This window comes from Talpa occidentalis, unplaced genomic scaffold (genome assembly GCF_014898055.3).
Source record: "Talpa occidentalis isolate TD23 unplaced genomic scaffold, MPIMG_talOcc4v2.1 talOcc4.4, whole genome shotgun sequence".
Lineage (NCBI taxonomy): Eukaryota > Metazoa > Chordata > Mammalia > Eulipotyphla > Talpidae > Talpa > Talpa occidentalis.
The window spans coordinates 77,984,461-78,003,984 of NW_023604295.1; the positions used below are offsets into that span (position 1 = coordinate 77,984,461).

At 38.7% G+C, this 19,524-nt stretch overlaps 1 protein-coding gene across 13 annotated transcripts in view; it reads left to right on the forward strand.

Annotated features, from left to right (window-relative positions):
- MECOM (MDS1 and EVI1 complex locus) overlaps nt 1–19,524 on the forward strand; it is a 578,367-nt gene that overhangs the window by 497,043 nt on the left and 61,800 nt on the right. For 3 of the 13 annotated variants that reach the window (XM_037525733.2, XM_037525735.2, XM_037525734.2), the window contains exon 1: nt 17,533–17,769. The exons of 7 other annotated variants lie outside the window; for them this stretch is intronic. In XM_037525733.2, the coding sequence (XP_037381630.1) occupies nt 17,767–17,769 (3 nt within the window). In that variant the 5' untranslated portion in view covers nt 17,533–17,766. 3 more of the 13 variants (XM_037525741.2, XM_037525739.2, XM_037525738.2) reach the window with 3 other exon arrangements.

Sequence of the window (19,524 nt, forward strand, 5' to 3'; positions counted from 1 at the left end):
TATCACCTTAATCCTATTTGATATATGCCCCAAACCAAAGGAGAGCTCATGATCTATTGTACTTTGGGATGGTTCTGGAAAGAGGAAACAAGTCTTTCTGAAAACTTGTCATAATGTCACCACTTTGAAACTTCTAATCACTTCCTTTTTCTGTTTTCAATCAAATTCCAACAGGTTTTGGAAAGCTTCCCATAAGTTGGTCTTATCAAGTCTCATTCACTAATGCTTCTCAAATTTATGGCTCCTGGGATATCTTAATGAGTCCATTGAGCAACAGTTCATGAGTAGAACCAGAAGCAAATATTTGTTAGATGACAGTGTGAAACCACCTCGTTGGAGCTGCAGCAGGGTATGAGCAGGCTGAGACTGAATGCAGGTGTGTGGGGTGTTCTTGTAGATCTCAATTCCCTGATCTCAGAGGAGGTCACAAGACAATGCTCTAAATCTATCAAAGAGCTTTGGCTAGTGTGTATGGTATCTATCAATGCATAACAAATTATTCCAACAACAATTTGGAAATTGGAAGTGAAAACAGTAAACATTTATTATCCTTAATTCCTAGGCTTTCAGAATCTAGGAGCCCCTTAACTAGGTGTGTTGTTCTAGCTCAGGATCGCAACACGCCGTAAGACAGAGGATTTTTCTTCCATCAGGCTATTTAGACCCATTACTTCTGCAGAAAAAAATTGAGAAACATAGAAAGTGATTCAGAGAATATACAGACAGGTCAGTTTGGTAATTATAGTTTGGTTAATTAATTATTAAGATGTTTACATTTAAAAGATAGTTATAAAATAAGGTTTATAATTCAAAAGCTGTTAAAATATTGCCTCTTTAACAAATGATGAGAATATGATTGTATAAATTCAAAGTAAAAAAGTTCATATCACAAGCATAGTAACTTTTATTCATATTAAAAAAAAATTTTGACTGCAACTGCCAGATTCATTTTTCAGAGGCTTCCCACTCACATTTCTGGCTCAAGCCAACAGAGCCTAAATTTCACACCCTAAATTGAATAACTTCAGCTGAAGTCCTTTGAACTTCCACCAGTGTCTGTGTACAGCCTTCTTTCCTCCTCCTTCAACGCTGGATCTCTCAATTTGCCCCATATTCTGAGAATCATATTTTCAAATAGCCTACTTGAATACAGACTAAAATGTATAATCAAACTCAATTTATGTCTAAGGTTTTTTTTTTTAAATATGTATAACTTCCTAGAATTATGAAGATTCCTATTTTTCTTTAAGTACTTTCTTTTACCTGTCTCCAAAAAATTGCTCTTCTTCCTACTAAGATTAGAGCCCTGACTTAGTTGTCAGCTACCATAATGATTTTGTATTAGTATCATTGATTTTGGTAATTTTTCTCTGTCTCTATATGCTTCCATTTCTGTTTCCCAGAAACAAACTGCTGACTGAGTGACCAGAAAATGAAAAGAGAGAAATGCTTATTTCATTTTTGATAGAAGGATGTCTATAATACAAATAAATCATGGAAAGCATTTATTTAGAAGGCAAAAACCATTTTTATAGAATTAGAACTCCATTTAATATTAGCTAACGTTTATTAGGTGCTTATTATGTGCTAGTCACTGAGCTAAGTGCTGTACATGGATTATCTTGCTTAATCCTCTCATTATCCTCATTTACAAATGAGGAAACTGAAGTGATAAATAACTTGGAACATGTCACTTGCCTAGCACATAGTGAAACCGTGATTTAATCCAGGCAGTCCTATTCCAGAGTCTGTGCTTTTAATCACAACACCATTCTTCTTTATGAGTCTCTACTCTGTACCAGGCATTATGCTACACCTTCTACACTTATTATCTCCATTGTTAGTTCCGATGACCTGCAATGATATGTGCAAGATATTGCAAGAGGTTCACGACATTTAAGCATCTCTCAGTATCCCATAACTAGAAGCAGACTCCATCCAGGGTCCAACATCAGAGGACTATGGCTTAGCGGGGAACTGGAGATGAGACTGATTGCTCTTGAGCCTAAGTGATTTCATATTTGCAGAGAGGAAAACTGTGGTCTACTGAGCCCTGGGAAGAAGATCTTCTTACCTCATTATGGCAGCTTACCACATTTAGCCCATCACCTTCCCTGCTAAAGGCCACAAGAGGCTGGTCGTTTGTGAAAACAAACTATTGCCACCACATCGTAGGTGTGGGTGATTTGACAGTTGGGTCATGTGAGTCGTGAGTCACTGGGATCACCTGGACCACATTAAGCAAAATTATTGGGGGCAGGGGAATATTAGAAAAGAAGTATTGGTTTGCCCTCTACAAATGCTATGTGTAGAGAAAACATTAAGTTTTACATCTTGGTTATTTACATTTTCATTTCCATGGAATATTTTTCAAAATCTAAATTGAATTCAGGGAATTCACATTTTATTAAGGGTTTAGATACTGTGGTGAGTGATGAACTGAAAACCAAGTGTAATTAAAATTGCTCTTGCTCATCAAATCCAGTGTTGAAGTGGCTTCCGTAGAGCATCAGAGTTAGTGGTGTGTTTTTATACAGGGATTGCCTGGTGTGAAAAATACATACCTCTAAACCCAGGTCACACTCAGTGCAACCAGATCCTCATCATAAAAAAGGCATTTGAGCCCTGATTCCTTTTGGCTCATTCTCTGTCTCTGTCTCTCTCACAATCTCTCTCACTTCCTCGATCCCTTTTTATTTCTGCTTACAATAGTTGAAGACGATTAACTTGAATGTTTATATTTTATCACTACTGCACTTTTGAAGTTTAAAATTTAACAAAATGCATTTTTTATTTTAATTTTTTAAATTTTTTAATTTTTAAAATTTTTTTAATTTTTTAAATTTTTTACATCATTGTTCATTTTTAAGCAGTATTTTCTTCCCCCCACTCCCTCAGGTGTAGTCCCCATAGAGTTTCCTTCACCAGTGCACCCATGCACCATCACCTCAGTCCCCTGTGCTCCTCCCTCCCTCCCTCTGATCCCTCTCCCTCCTCCTCCCCTGCAGTATGTCTCTGATTCATAATTGTCTATTTTTGCTTTGTTGTGTTTTGTACTGTTATTTTTTTACACTGATGTCTTACTTGGTTCCCCTCTATTCCTCCTATAAGTGAAACCATCTAATATTTTCCTTTTTCATCTGGCTTATTTCACTGAGCATAATTCCTTCTAGCTCCATCCACGTTGCTGCAAATGGCATGAGTTTATCTTTTTGATTGCTGAATAATATTCCATTGTGTACATATACCACATCTTTCTGATCTAGTCATCTATTTTTGGACATTTGGGTTGTTTCCAGGTTTTACCTATTGTAAATAGTGCTGCAAGAAACATAGGTGTACAGGTGTTCTTTTGGATAAATGTTTTTGTGTCCTTTGGGTAGATCCCTGAGTGAATTGCCAGGTCATATGGTAGCTCCATTTTTAGCAGCTTGAGGAATCGCCACATAGCTTTCCATAGTTGTTGGACCAGTCTGCACTCCCACCAGCAATGTAGGAGAGTTCCTTTTTCACCACATCCTCGACAACATTTGTTGTTGCTTGTTTTTTTTTTTTTTTTTTATATGCCATTCTTACTGGTGTAAGCTGGTATCTCAATGTGGTTTTGATTTGCATTTCCCTGATGATAAGGGATGTTGAACATTTTTTCATATGCCTGTTGGCCATTTGCATTTCCTCTTTGGAGAAATGTCTTTTAAGTTCTTCTGCCCATTTCTTGACTGGATCGTTTACTTTGTTTTGGTTGAGTCATATGAGTTCTTTGTATATCTTTGTGATCACTCCTTTATCAATTGTATTGAATGCAAAGAATTTTTCCCTATCATTGGGGTGTGTCTTCTTTTTTGGAATGTCTCTTTGGAGGTACAGAAGATTTTCAGTGTGATGTAATTCCAGGTGTTTATCTTTTCCTTGACTTTCTTTGCTTTCGGTGATGAGTCTTTAAAGATGTTACTGAGGTGTATGTCTTGTAGTGTTTTACGTATATTTTCTTCTATGTATCTTATGGTTTCAGGTCTTATGTGCAGTTCTTTTATCCATTTTGAGTTGATTTTTGGCATGATGAGATGTAGTGGTCTAGTTTCATTTTTTTGCATGTGGTGATCCAGTTTTCCCAGCACCATTTATTGAACAAACTGTCCATGTTCCACTGCGTATTCTTTGCTTCTTTGTCAAAGAGCACAAAATCACCAATTTCCTGATAGTCAGAAGCCAGGGTTTCCAAAATCATGCTCAGGCTCTGAGAGGGGTGGGCCATGCAAAGCTGGGTAAGAAGGGAAACAAGGCATGGAGCAAAACCCCATTCTGGAACTGAGAGCCAGGTACAGGATCCGGGACTAGAGACATGCCAAAACAGTGGGCACTGCACAGGGTGACAGCTGCCGTTTTGAACCTGAGACACTGAGATTGAGAACTAGACCAAAAAGTATTTTAAAAATCTTTTTAAGACTTTCTTAGAATATTTTAGTATTGATTAGCAAGGAGATATGTACAGGAAAGGATAAAGATTTACTATGATGTTTTCTTCAGAGTATAAGAAACAAAATTGGGCCTCCCTCATGGTGCTAGTGGTTAAGCACAGCACTGTGAAACTATAGACTCCTGCACAAGTTTGATCCCTGGCCCAGGAAGCTACCCACATGGCGAAGCAGACCTCTCCTATCTCTCCCACTACTCCCCTCAGTAGTGTATTTCAGTCAATCTGCCTATTCATTTCCCCACTCTGTCTCTGGTGAATCATCTCACTCCCTGCATCTCTGGCCTGTACTCCAGTTCTTGTATGCACAAATAAATAAAAATCCTTAAAAAAAAAAAGAAACAAAATTGATGCAAATAATTTTGTTTGAATGAAGTACTTAGTGAATCACTTAAATTCGATTCATCTGATATGGTTTTTGAAAGGTGATGTGCATTTTACTAACTCTTGTGAAAATGGAAATTAAGGTGGGGGAATATCATGAAACAGACTATATAGTATTACACAAAATTTAGTTTAAAACCTAAAATCTGTAGTCATTTCATTTCACTCTTAACTTCCTAGCCTCATAATTTTCATTTTCTCCATTTCATCACTAGGTTCCATCATTTTATTTGTAAATTAGTAGACCAGAGCACATGGGGAGAGAAATTTTGTGTGAATCAGGGTGTATATTTTCTTTCTTCTTTAAGTATTTGCATTCATCTCCCTTCTGGTATTCTCCCTTGTAGTTGTAGGGCACTACTTTGCAAGCTTGGGTTTGTTATTGAGCCAAAAGCTACATACCAAAACACAAATACCTTTGAGAATCTGCATCTTGGAAATTGACCAGTACTTAATTCTGGAATTTATAGACAGGCTATATTAGGATTTTATTTGAAGTTGAAAAATTGACTCAACAGAATTTACAGAAAGATATTTTTAAAGCCACAGCTGAAATCAATGACCATATTTTCACAACGATACTGAGATTTTATTGGTAGTTTAACTGCTATTGGGATATGTTGACATTTTGCCATTTGATATGTATCAAAAGATGTGACACCCATTAAATGAACTATAAGCCGAACACACTTTTCTTGCTCTATTGAGTTTTTCTTTTTAAAGTGTCTGGCTATGGTCATTGACACAATAAAATGGAATTTTAAGATTTCCAACATAGAAGAGAAATGTTTCATTAATTCATTGATAAGCACTTAACATATTGACTGTTTCTTAATAATTCTGTAATGGAAACATCATAACCAGCACCTGTCATCAGTGCTTTGGAATGGAGCAATAATTCTGGGGCCAGAATTGCCTTACCATCCTTTTCCCCTTCATTTAGTGTATGCTTGTAATGAAAAGCAAGCACTTTCAATAGATCACAAATTAATCACAGCCACTAGTGTTCTTTACAGCAGAGTGTGTGGTCCTTAGTCTTGCCTGTGAAAGTCCTGTTCCTCAGGATGATAAGTTAATTCATCTGGAACAACGTTAGCTCATCAAGGTTTGTGGTTTATCTAAAGATCAAATTCCTGTAATTTTGTATGCCATCTGATTTGGTGTCCACTCCATTTAACGGCTAGACAGCCGTCAGCAGGCATAACACATGAATCCAATATCAAAAGCTGGAGGAAAAGCATATTCTTAAACATTTTAATCCAGCTATCCTTAAACTGCAATTGACTTGCTTTTCTTTCTCCTGGGGAAATGCATATCTAGATAATGCCAAATTTTATTTCAAAAAGTCCAAATAATATTAAATGTTGCATGTATTTATGCCCATGTTAAGATCTATGCTTTAGATGGTCTTGTAATGTAACAGAATAGGAAGGAATGAGTTGATTCTGAAATGAGTTTTTACACATTCCTTTGGAAGTCTTATACCATGTACTCAAGTACAGTTACAACAGTTTACAGGCAAAGAATCAATTATCTAGAGTTTACTGATCACCTATTTTGTGACCTTGATAGAGTTTCCAAACACCTTCAAGTTGAATGAGAGTTGAAGCTTGACTTTCTCTATATAATTTACTAGTTTTTTGTAAAAACATTTTTGATCAAGAGTTGAAAATAATCAATTTATGGAAAATTTACATGAAAATACTTATATACTTTGCTGCAATAGATGCAAAGAAAGAAAAAATATTCTCATTAGATGTTCCAGTGGAGGTGGAGTGACTTTCATTCATGTTTAAATATCTTTGCTGATGGCTCATTAAACAACCCAAATAGTTGTCTTTGCTGAAGAACTTCTTAGACTTTTAGGACATTTGCCACTTTCATGTTCCTTGTGAGGCTCCAAGAGCCAGCTATCTTTCCCTCATTTGAACACATTTTCAGGGATGCCTGTTAACAATTCAGGTTAATTGGTGGTGCAGCGGTTGAGCGCTGGGTTGCGAAGCTGCCTCTGCAGCACTGGTTCAATCCCTGGCCGCTTTGGCGAGGGTCCCACATGGCGCGCAGACCTCTCCTGCCACCCACTGCTCCCCTCAGCAGTGTACTTTGTAAGTCTGCCTGCTCTGCTCCCCACTCTGGCTCTGGTGAATTCTCTCACCCTCCCACGCTTCTGACTGTACCCAGTGCTTGTATAAATAAATCTTAAAAAAAAACCACACACACACAAACAAACAAAACAATTCAGGTTAGAAAATGCTGTGTGATGAGGGTTTCTTACCATCAAACAGTTTACTTATAGTTTGGTAGATTAGCATAAATAGAAAAAAATGAACTTACATATGATGCCTGACTAAATAATGATTTTAATGAGTATTGTAAGAATTTCAAGGAAGGGAGCCCAGTAGGCTATGTCTGAGCTTGACAACTAGAACTATTACTTCAACTCCTTGATCTGTTGTTTCATCACCTGAATGCTGTGAATGTAAGAGATAAGATAAATGAAGGGCTCCTGTAAACCCAGTTAAAGGACTAAGAACTTTTATTTACATCACCAGTTGTTGACCAGAGCTAGACATTTGTGTAGAGGGAAGCGACATGAAATGGACCTGGGAAAAGAAACTTGACATCAAACTATAAAGGAGATTGCATTTTTGTTAGAAGCTTTATTTTCTAGCAAACTAGGATATTGTGTTTTTTTAAGTGTGTTTTTTCTTTCTATTTTACCTTTTGTTTTTAAGTAAAGAAAGCCAATATTATAACAATATTATTCCAGAAAAACAAAATTTTGGTGAAGAGATGCTACAAAAATTCAGGCCTAAAATGACAAGGGTGTCCTTACACGCATCATCAGTGGGATAGTCTTTTTTTTTTATATAGAGGCATGTTTTATTTATTTATTTGTTTGTTTGTTTTGTTTATACATGCACTGGGTACAGTCAGAAGTGCGGGAGGGTGAGAGAATTCACCAGAGCCAGAGCGGGGAGCAGAGCAGGCAGAAGGACCGAAGTACACTGCTGAGGGGAGCAGCGGGTGGCAGGAGAGGTCTGCGTGCCATGTGGGACCCTCTTTCGGTGGCCAGGTAGCAGCCGGGAATCAAACCGGCACCGCAGAGGCCGCGGGCAGCTTCGCAACCCAGCGCTCAACCGCTGCGCCACCGGGGAGGCCCAAGGGGATGGTCTTATAGAAACAATGAACAGACTGACAAGCCAATGACTTCACTGGGGAAAAGGGAAAGGGAGACAACCAAGACATTGTCCAGTCTTTGTTCGTAAGTAAAGGTCAAACAGTTGGTATAGAAGCAGAAATATGGGTGAGTGAAGGAGGAATAAGGGAAGTAGGAATAGCAGCAGCAGCAGCAGCAGCAGCAGCAGGAATTTCTATCCCCAAATTCCCTAAAAGAAAATGATCAATGCAGGGCCTCCCTGGTGGTGCAAGGGGTTAAGATCCAACCTATGAAGCTATCCGCAGCCACTGCAGCACGAGTTAGATCCCAGGCCAGGGAGCAACCCACACAGCACAGCAGACCTCTCTTGACTTGCCAGCTGCTCCCCTCAGCAGTGTATTTCAGTCAATCCACCTGTCTGTTCTCCACTCTGTCTCTGGTGAATCCTCTCACCCTCCACACTTCTGGCCTGTACCCCCTCTTGTATGCATACATTAATAAATCTTAAAAAAAAGAAAATGATCAATGCATCAAAGAAGAAAAGTGTTAAATAGCCCTGTTTTTGTGTATTAAAGATAGTCATTTTCTTACATCTAGCCATAATTAATTCACCCTTGCAAAGGATGTCCAAAGGTAGTATAACCTATATGAAAAAGATGCTACTGAAAATGTGAGTAAAACTTTATTCCATCCTTAAGAGTGATCTTATAGTTAAAATAAGCCTTAAAGAGCACAAGATTGTTACAGACACAACTCTAAAATAAGATAGAACTGCCTAAATGCCAGGAGAGAAGTACAGATGATTTGTTTAAAAGATGAAAATGTCAAACCTAATTGCTAAGTATCAGTGTGCAGAAGTGGCCTAAATCTCCTCTAGTGGATGACTAGATCAAAAAGATGTGGTATATAGATATCATGAAATATTACATAGTCACAAGAAAGGATGAAATGAAGCTATTTTCAACAAAATAGATGGAATTTGAAAAGAAAACATATACAACAAAACAGAACAATAAATATTCAACAAATATTGGACATTCATAAAACAATTTGATCATCTGAAATACTTTAAAAAATACTGAAAGTCTTTCAAAAACTATCCTAAGGGCTCTGGGTTTGAGTGAGAGGGTAGGGGAAGGAACAAGGGGACACACAGGATGATGGTATGGGGAGAAAAAAATTAAATTCAGAATATATTCATAAATGTAAAATAAATAATGAGCAAAAAAAGAGAACTTCTGGGCCCATTAATTTTAGGGTCACTCAGATGATCTTTAAAAAAAGACTTAGTGGGCATAAAAAAGGGGTCACTTGGATAAATAAGATTTCAAGATAATCAAGACAGAATGAATTACAGGCTGAGGAACAATAATGATAATAATTATAATTATGTTTGTAATACCAATAATAATATCAACTTTTATTGACCATATGCTATATGCCATATATGATTCTAAGTGATGTACATACATTGCCTCATTTAATTTTCAAAAACTGATGTGAGATTATACTGAATTGTTAGACAACTGGAACTCACAGAAGACTTTGGAGCAGGGAAGTGAATAATAGCTTCTGCTTGGGAATATTAAGTATTGAGGGAGAGTGGGTGGTGGTCAGCATATCTGTAAACATTCAGATGAGAGATAACACACATCCAAGCTAGACATTCAAACTTGGTGAAATGAAATCCAGGAAGGAACTGATACTTTTTTTCAATGAACTTCTATAGGATACCTACTGCTAACCTGATGTTAGACTCTGAACTATGGGCAAATAAGATGAACCCCGATAGCTGCCCTATTGGCCCTTCAAGTCCATAAGAGGACACTGTAGAGAATCAAGTTCCTGACCTTAGTAACAAATATTGACCTAAAAATAGTGTGTGTGTGTGTGTGTGTGTGTGTGTGTGTGTGTGTGTATGTTTGTCCTCCCACCCTGGTTTATTGAGATCCTTGAATCTCAATGGTTTCCTAACTCTGTCTCCAAACACTCCCTCTTTCTGACTGGCAGAAAACACAGTGGGTGGGATAGAGCAGACTCAGCTGCAAGTCAGACAGAGACGGACATATTCAGGGGTTGCACAGCTTGAGAGAAAAGAAACATTTTTCTTAAAATTCTTCTCTTCCATAGGTCAGGGTAAGGATTAGGGCAACTAAAGTTAGAATGGAAGAAAGAGGATAGAAAAACATGTGCACATTGTCATTCCCCAAAGTATAAACCAGGCTATCTTCTTCTCTGGTGTGTATGTAAGTTTACCATAATTTATTACACAAAACATAAATACCGTGAAACTTAGAGTGTTTTGACTTATTCCCTTGAACTCAGAGCAGTTTACACTCACATTATGCAATTAGTTTTCCCAAAACTCCTATTAGGCTGATATTATGAAACTTGCATGGAAACTGACTCAAAGGTTAAGTGACTTACCCAAAGGCACACAGCTTGGAGTGGTGATAGTAGAAAAAGTTCTTCAACTCACTTTTCTCACAGCTTAAAAATGTGCTGAATGCTATCTGAAAAGATAGAATTAATGAAAAGTAGTAATGAAAAATTAATTCCTTACAAAGGCAGTTAGTTTTAAAGCATTTCTTTGAAACCTTAATTCTTTGTTTTAAAGCTAGGAAGAATGAGAGATTTGGATTTTTAAGACTAATTATAGTCATGATATAATTTATCTTCTATAAAATTTAAAACATTAGTAATTTTTGCTCAGTGACCTAAAAATATTTATTGTCTGAACAGTCAAATTGAGGTGTTATGTGATTTTTTTGGTGCCTATTTCTTGTTTTTTATAAATATTTGCCCACCATGTATTTAATATCTTTTAATAATACATTTTAGAGCAGTAAACATCTTTATTTTGGTGGGCGGGATAAAAAAGATAAAGATAATGGTATTTTGTCTCTTTTTTCCTACCACATTTTTACTGTTTTATTAAAATTTTCATGTTATCACAGTGTTTTCACTTAAAGTTGGTATATTTTATGTTTCTGTGCTTTAGCCACAAAATAAGCACTCAGCATAATAGCTTAAGACTGAAATACATCAAAATAGCCCCACAAAAAATACTTTAAATATGGCAGCCCTAATTGGCATTTAGGAAATAAATCTTTGAGTATAATAATTTATTCACTCGAGATGTTGTCTCAGCAAAGTATTTCATCTTAGTTCCTAAAGAACTGTTAGTCATTACTAAATACACTTAAGGTCAAAGCAAATAGATAGATGCACTTTCATACTGACCACATATACTGTAAAATATCCAACTGTTAAGAAAATCATCTGCATTCTTTTTCAAAGTATCAGCTAGGTGATTATACTTGGGTAATTAATTAATAAAAGGGGAAGTAGGTAATGCTTCACTGGGGAAACATATCTCAATATCTATTAGGAGGGATCCCACGCTACAGGGACAATAACGGGGTGCTAATTCTGAATGTATACAGTGCCGTCCTACAAAGACATCAAGATTTGTAGGAAATCAACCCTCCAGCAATCCTGGCAAGCCAGACTGACCCCAGCAAATGAAAATAATCAAAAGTAATTAGAAGCGTGCTGGACTACTCCTCGGAGAGCCAAGCGGGAGAGTAAACATGCCTGAATCCTCGAGCCACTGCAAAGGCCCATGTCTGAGCTGTTAGGTGCCCTGACCTTGTCCACATAAAGATGTGATTTATGAAGTGCAGGGCACAGCAGCAGGGCTTCTGTCTTCTCCTGGAGAACCAAATTACTGAGGTGGAGATTAACATGCTTTCAGTCGGGCCCATTTCCAGACCAAGGGAAATTTTTTATTTACATTTTGTTTTTTTACCTTTAATTTCCTCTTTTTTTCCCCTGTAGTTTTTATCCCCATGGATTAAAACAAACAAAAAAGACTATCAAGAGAGACCAGAAATATCTCTCCTGAACAGTGGTGATGTGTGTTGGTGACTATGGACATTCAGAGCATTTTTGTTTATAAACTCTCATTGTGCTGGGACATTTTGCCAGCTGAGGCTACCCAGTGACACAGAATTCACCTTCACCATTCAGTGGCTAAGTTTGTAAAATACTCCTTGAATTAAAAAGTCTAAGTAATTACAACTTAACAAAATTTTACCATCAATTCCACCGTTTTCTCATCTAACTTCTCTTGCCTAGACATCATGCGTGGTTACAAAGCTTACTCTATTAAGTAAACAGATTTGGGAGAAGAAATTGTTGGTAGCCAAGAATATGAAAGGGAAGAGGAGAGATGCTTTAGAGTTTTTGTATTTAGAGAAATATCAATGGGAAGTCTTCTGAGTCCTAAAGACAATTTTTTCTTATCTTTGTTTCAGGTAAGAATTTACAAAATCCTATTCTATGTGAAAAAGAAAGCATTGATTTTCTTTTTAAACATACATCAATATCTATACATGAAGCTAATTTAATTAGCAAGCAGTTATTGTTCAGCCAAATGTCAATTTCTCAGATGATTTCATGCTTCTTGACGTGAACTGTATGAAACAGGATTGAAAGGGATCTCCATGAATGAAAATGCACTTGAGAAATGTAAAAATGCATTTGTATGTATGTTCTTGAAAAGCTACAAAAAACAGTGTTAAGACAAAACTGCTGGCTTGGAGTTCATTGTGTATTTAGCCACCTCAAGAAACCCAAAGCTGCAGAATGAAGGGAACTCTACTTAGGCTGAGGTTATAAAGTGCCTTCCTCTATAAACTAAAAACATAATGTCAGGGTGAATGGGAACATACTTTATTAACTTTATGGTATTGAAAACTGCCAGCAAGTTGTCTTGTTTTTAAATATTGTCCTCTGCAGAGTATTACAGGGCTGTTTGTCCACAGGAAGCCTATTAAAAGTGGACAGTGCAGTCATTTCATCTGGCTTTGGCTGGACTGCTTTTCTTTCCTTTAATGATGTGCTGGAATGTACCATGCCCATAGGGTCTCCATTAGCAGAACTTTTACTTCTGGGACAACCATGAAGTTTAAGGCTTAAAAGAGGCATCAGCTTACAGTCTTGAGGGAATCACTTGAATACTGGAGCACTAACTTCTTACTGCTTTAACTAATATATTGACTTATTTTAAACAAACAGTTACACAATGAAGGCAGAGGCAGTGGCCTTATTGGAAATCTTTGAGCCTTTTAAAGATTCTGCAATCCACACAGATGGGGGAGGAAGGAAGGGGCCTGAGGAGGGTTTATGCCCTTTTCAAACCAGGAAGAAAACACATTAACCTCTCCCACCCCAGCTCTGCCATCAGCCAAAGGGGGATCTTTAAGGCTCCCAGAAAATCTATCAACTCGCACTCAAACCCCATATTTTCCAATGTCTTTTTCTAGGTAAATAACAATTAACAGTTATTCCCTTCTGGAAGAAAATGTTTTTAAAATATGATTCTCTTTTTAAATATTGACGATAAACTGCTCTATTTTCTACTCTCCCAAAAGCTATCCATTTGTTGTGGTATGTTCTCCTATTTCATCCCTTTAATATTTAGATCATCTGTCTGATACAATTTTGCAAATTAAAGCTGGTTTGAGATTATAGTAAAACCATTATTTTTAATAGCCCATTTCAAGGGCAGCGCTAAACACTGCAGAATGCGCATGTTACTGATTACTGCTGAGCAGACAGCGGCTTTTTGCAGATTAATTCGTAACTGGGAACTACTGTAAACAGATTTCACCAGAAATCCCAAGGAATAAAGGGAATTGGTGGTGGTATTTGGCTCCTTGTACTTATTTATTGTTTTGGAAACCTCTTGAAGGAAGGCAAATTTACCAGGGAGAAAAACAAGCCCCCAGCAAAAGCCTTTTCCTCCAGACTGTCTTCTGTTCATTTCTGATGGGAGGAGGTGGATCAGGGTCTTCTCCTAAAGGACTACTATTTAAATAGTAAGAGACCCATCAAGCTACTCTGGGATTTCAGTACCTTATTTTTAAATTTCAAGTTTCGTCGTTGAATAGTGAGCTTACCGTTGTTTTTTTTTTTTTTTTTTTTTTTTTTTTCATGAAGTTATCAGGTAATCAAAGGGCAGAATTGGGTGGGTAGGGGGACCAGGAGCAGAGAAGGTAGCAAGAGAGAGCAGGAAGGAGGGAAGCAGGGAGAGGCTAGGGACGAGGAGAGAAACATTAAGATTTAGAGCTTTCCCTGGTCCTTCTGATTTTCCTTAGTCTTTCTCACAAGTTATTCAGTAGAGAACACCACTGACGAGGATGATAATAAGAAAACAATTATGACGAGGCTGAGGCTAACTAATCCCCTCTCTCTCTCTGGTTAAATCTTCCAAGATCTCAGAAAATGTTAATTCTTTTCACTTCATTTAGGAAAGAGAGTATTACTTGTAAAAATAGCCTTAGCTCAGGCCAGGATCTGCAGGTCTGGATTGCAGGGTGCAGCCAGCGCTCTGGAAGACGCGGGATGGCGCGCAAGTCGTAGGGCAAAAGCCCTGTGGCCCGCGCTCGGCGGGCGGCAGCCAGCTCACCTGGGTGGCGGGAGTCGCCAGCGCAACCCCTTAATTCGGGGCGCAACGCCATCTACCGGCCTCCTGGCGCACCTGCAAATACTCAGACATTGAAAGTCGCTCCGCCTCCCCCACACAAACCCAATATAAGGGAAAAAACTCGGAGGCCCTTTCCACGAAATCCTAATTTAGCCAGGACCTGCAACTGATTCCACACGACCTTTTGTTATCCAGAGACGTTTCCTCCTTTTCAGAGCAGCTGTAAAGGGCTAGGAGGTGGGGGCCGGAGGCTAGGGCGGGGGATTGGGGCTCTGAGCTCTCAGACCCCCTGATCAGGCCGCACTGTCTGAAGCAATCGGTTCCCCAGATTACTTGTATTTAATACACAATGCATCATAAAACAAATCCCTCATCCTGACAGGAAGAAAATAGAACAGCTCATAGCTCGAGCCGGTCCAATTTATGGCTAAATTAAAAAAAAAAAAAAAAAAAAAAAAGGCTCCGACAATGGGCAAGTTGAGGAAGGGCAGGAAATCAATGGCAGCTAACCCGGGACTCTTAAAGGTTCTCAAGCACCAAACTCTATGGGAATATCTGACCGGGTTTTAGGTTATTTACAAAGGATTTTTCCTGTCCTACCTACCACTGCTGTGCGATTTTCCCTCAAACAATGGCCATTATCAATGTCACAGATAACAGGCCACCAAAACGAATTAGTCACCACCACTTGTCATTTTCTCTCCCCCACATCCCTCCCTTTTGTTACTATTTTTTGTTTTGAAATTAGCATTTTAGAGAAATATAGATCTACTAGATTTTTAAGGGTCTATTTGTACTTGGAGAAAATAAAACAGGAGACTTGGATGGTCTCTCTTGGCAGATAGTTTAGTCTAAGCGTGTTCTCCATCTCCTCTCTCTTCTTTCCTGCCCCCAAAAGTGTCCCTTGACTTGCCTACTTTACTTAACTTTTCATTGTTCAACTGGGAAGTTGGATTTAGTCCATGTGTTTTTATGAATGGAGTTTTGTGATTAAAAAAAGCATTTATTTCCATTTATGCGGTGGGTTTCTCTAAAAATCAAGGGTAGTACTAAGTAAATCCTAGACCCTTCTATTTTTCCACACATTCCCTACATTCTTTTTTTCCCCAATATTGTTTATGAAATGTGTTGCTAAAAATTGACGATATTTATCAGAAAACTGTTAATCTCCGTCTAGCACTGATCACCAAAAGTAGCATTTATGATGTTATAAAAGTTTAAAAATAATCTGAGTTAACAGATTGCTTAATTTCACTTTTGGCCAATCATAGTGTTTTCACAATGTGTCAAAGTATATGGCAAAAACTCACCACACAATTTTTAATCTCTTTAAAACCGAATATGCTATTTGGGCAGTTCCTATGCAAAACTGTTTCAGATTTTTAAATTATTTCTTTTAAGAAAAATGATTTGAAAAAGTGGCATGTATTTCCACTCAACTCACTATAATAATAGTGGATATAAATTAGGGTACGAATTTCAATAATTATAATAAAAGATGCTTAGCAGAAAACTGTAAATGTACATGTCAACTTTTCACTCTTTAGGCTACTGTTTTCTGAGAATTTCTAAACTAATTAAGTTTAGCATGAGGCAGTGTCCCTTTACCCAAACCTCATCCTGGTCCTCTACAGAGCCCCACCCCCTGCCTCCGTGCACACACCCTCACACTCCCGAAATCACTTCTCCACTCCATCAGTCCCATCCCCCACCCAACACACACACACACACACACACACACACACACACACACACACACACGCACACACTTGTGCTTCCAGGACGTCGAAACAGAGGATATTTCCCTAGGGAAAGAAACCCTGCCTGGCGTCATCTCCCCATTGGTTGTTTACCAGGAGAAATCTACATGTTTAAGGGGGATGGTGCATCCATAATCAGTCCGTCCCTATAGGACTTGGGTCTTGGCGACCTTTTTGTGACCTCTCCCTCCAGAGGAGGCTGCTGTCACTTTAAAAATTTACTGAAAGAGGAGCCCGTCTGGCTTCCGATCACTTCGGGCGGCGGGAGATAGCTCCTTTTCTCCCTCGCCCCGGGTTCTTTCTGGATGGCCGAGCAGATCCTCTTTAAAGAGACAGTTCATGAAATAGAAACCCGGCGGCAGAGCTCGGAGTTGCGCAGGGGGACGAGCCGGTGAGGGTCTGGGACCCGGCGAGGCGCGGCGGAGGATCTGAAACCCGGCTGGAGCTCGCGGCGCTCCCCTGGCCCCCCACCTTTTCAAACTCTCCTCCTCCTGCCCGTCCACCCCCCACCCCCCACACACCTTGGAACTGGGAGAGGAGAAGTGGAAGAAGTTTTAGTGGGTTTCAGATAACTTTCATTACACATTGGGCTGATAAGAGCAAGAGAAAGTGAGAAAAGAGGGAGGTGATGTGAACCAGAAGGAATAGCTCCCAGCTCATTCAGGAAGGGGGGGGAGTCAAAACACACCAAACCCGGGTCACCCAGACGAGAGGAGACATCATTTCTGGTCTTAAAAATACATTGTTGGAGGACAATAAATCTGAAACGCGTGGTCCTGGCGAGCAGAACCTAGAGACGGACAAAGTTATCAGAGACCCATTCGGAAATCGGGAAGCGAGGCTTTTTTTTTTTTTTTTTTTTTTTTTTAAAACATCTCGAATGTTGCTCGGGATCGTTTGAAAGGATTTTCGTGCAGGAAAGTTGGGGGCTGCTGATTATTTTGTTTGCTTTAATTCTTCTGTGATTGCTTTTTATTGCTGAGTTGAGGCCATAGAAACCCTAAGGTAAGAGAACTCACTTCGAAAAAAGTCTTGGCGATGTGCATAGTTTGTAACTTCGGACAGTTTCCTGCCTTGGCACCCCTTCTCCCGGGCGCCCCCGCCCAGCCCCCCCAGCTCTCCTCTCCTCCTCGCCGCGGTCTCGCGGAGCCCCGCTGGCTGCTTATCTGCGCTGCTCCGACTGGCGATTTCCTTGTTCCTCCTGCGGAGCGGTGCGGGCAGGACGCGCCTCCCGGGTGGGTCGCTCGGCCTTCGGCGGGTCTCTGCCGGCTGCCGGCCTCGCTCCCCAGCCCTCCTCTCCCGTGCCCTCCCTCGGTGTGCCTGTCTGTCGGTATCTGGGACGCAGAAGGTGGGGTTGCCAAAATCTGAATTCCTGGCACCGGCCACGCTACTTTGGAGCCGCTTTCGGCCGAGTTTCACCTTGCCAAGTAACAGCTTTGCTGTCCAACATCGTGAGCTGCTTCTCGAGAAAGTCACATTCGGACCCTTTGGCTAGATGGTGGGGATTTTTTTTTTCCCCCTTTTGCTGTTGGTTGTCTGAAAGGGCCTTTCTCTAAAGTCCACCTAAAGGGAATTCTCTCTCTCTCTTTTGAACTATCTTTGGAACTTGACAGCTTTTAAAAACACAGGAGTGTGTTAGATAAAATGATGGAGGATGTATTATTACTTTTATTTTATTCGAGATTTTGGGAACGATTAAGACATTTGGGAGATAAATGCAGTCCTGGAGGCAAATCAAAAGTGAATAATTCACCCAGGGGAAAACGTTTCTGGAGAAAGTTAAGCTTTTGTCTTGGGGCAAGAATATTGAGAGTAAGAAAGTTAATATGTTGGTGAAATACTTGAATAATCATGTAACATATGTAAAAAGACATTTTTTTTGGATATGACCTTTAAAAAAAAATTCACTGTTGACAGTGGCAATGGCAATAATGTTAACACGGAATAAAATTACATCTAGAATTTTTATGTGCAGTATATGCAATACTTAACTCTCTGCCCCGGCAAAAGGGAATGCTGGAAAGCTAAGAGATGCTGCTTGACTTTGAAATTAACAAGTTTTCCACCTCTTTCTGAAAATATGAAGTGAAACTGGTGTTGCATTTCACTGACTTCACCCCGATTTCCTTCATTAAATATTTCTCTGGTGTGTCAGTAACGCTGTCCTTTTTGTTGTTGTTGTTGTTAGTTAAGAAAACAAACAACAAAAAAAATCAACCAGAGCCAGAACAAACCAAAAAACAAACAAAACAATCCCAACTTTAACAGTTTTAAAATGTGTATTACTATTGTTATTTACATGCCTTCCAGACATCTGAGGAGGGGGTGAAATCTCAAGTTGCCATTTTAGTTATTTCACATTGTGAGTTGAAGAAAACAACTTAAAGTTTGCAATTTTATAAATAAAAAAAATGTTAAAATCTGCCCTTCTCAAAAGAGAGGCTCGTTCACATAGACGTTTTGCTGTTAGTGTGAAGAGGTGTCCTTGAAAAAGACTTCATTTGTGTAAGTGAATGTGTGTGTAGCAATTATTATCCTATCTTCTGTTTCAATTTTTTTTTTTTTTTAAATTGTGGGACTACTTATTGCCCTTTAATTGCCTCATGGCCAAAGGCTTAATCATAATGCCTCTTGACTAGAGCCCTCAGAGCACTGAGCTTCTCCTTGAAGTTTGTGGTGAGTTAATGACTTGAATCTGCAACTGAGTGATTACCTGAATTCTATGCAAAGTTGCTTTTGGTCTATTTATCCAAGAATTTAGTTTTAACTTTTTTATATATGAGAGATATCAGCAGAGTTCTGTGAGGTGTCTTTAATTAATTAATTTTTGTTCAAGATTGTATTATTCAATCTTTGTAGGAAACTTCCTGAAGTTTGCATTAACTGATTGACATTAACATTACTAGGCTTTCTAGTTGTTCACCATTAGGTCAACACCTCTGCAGATTTTCATATTGCTATTTAAAGCATTATTGCTGCAAGTGAATCTGAATAGGTTACTTTTAAGTATGCAAACCCTTAAAAAAGGATTCTTCCCATTTCAATTTTTAATACATGTCTTAAGTAATGATTAATATTTAGGATAGGCCAGATGTAAAAATCTCGTGACAAATAAGCACACACATGCATACATCTAAAGATGGCAGTTTATTACAATATTCTTTTTATTTTTTATTTGTTCACAAGTCAGTTTTGTTGTATTTATTTACTAAACATAAAATTGAAGCATGCATTGGCATGTGTTAATAAAACA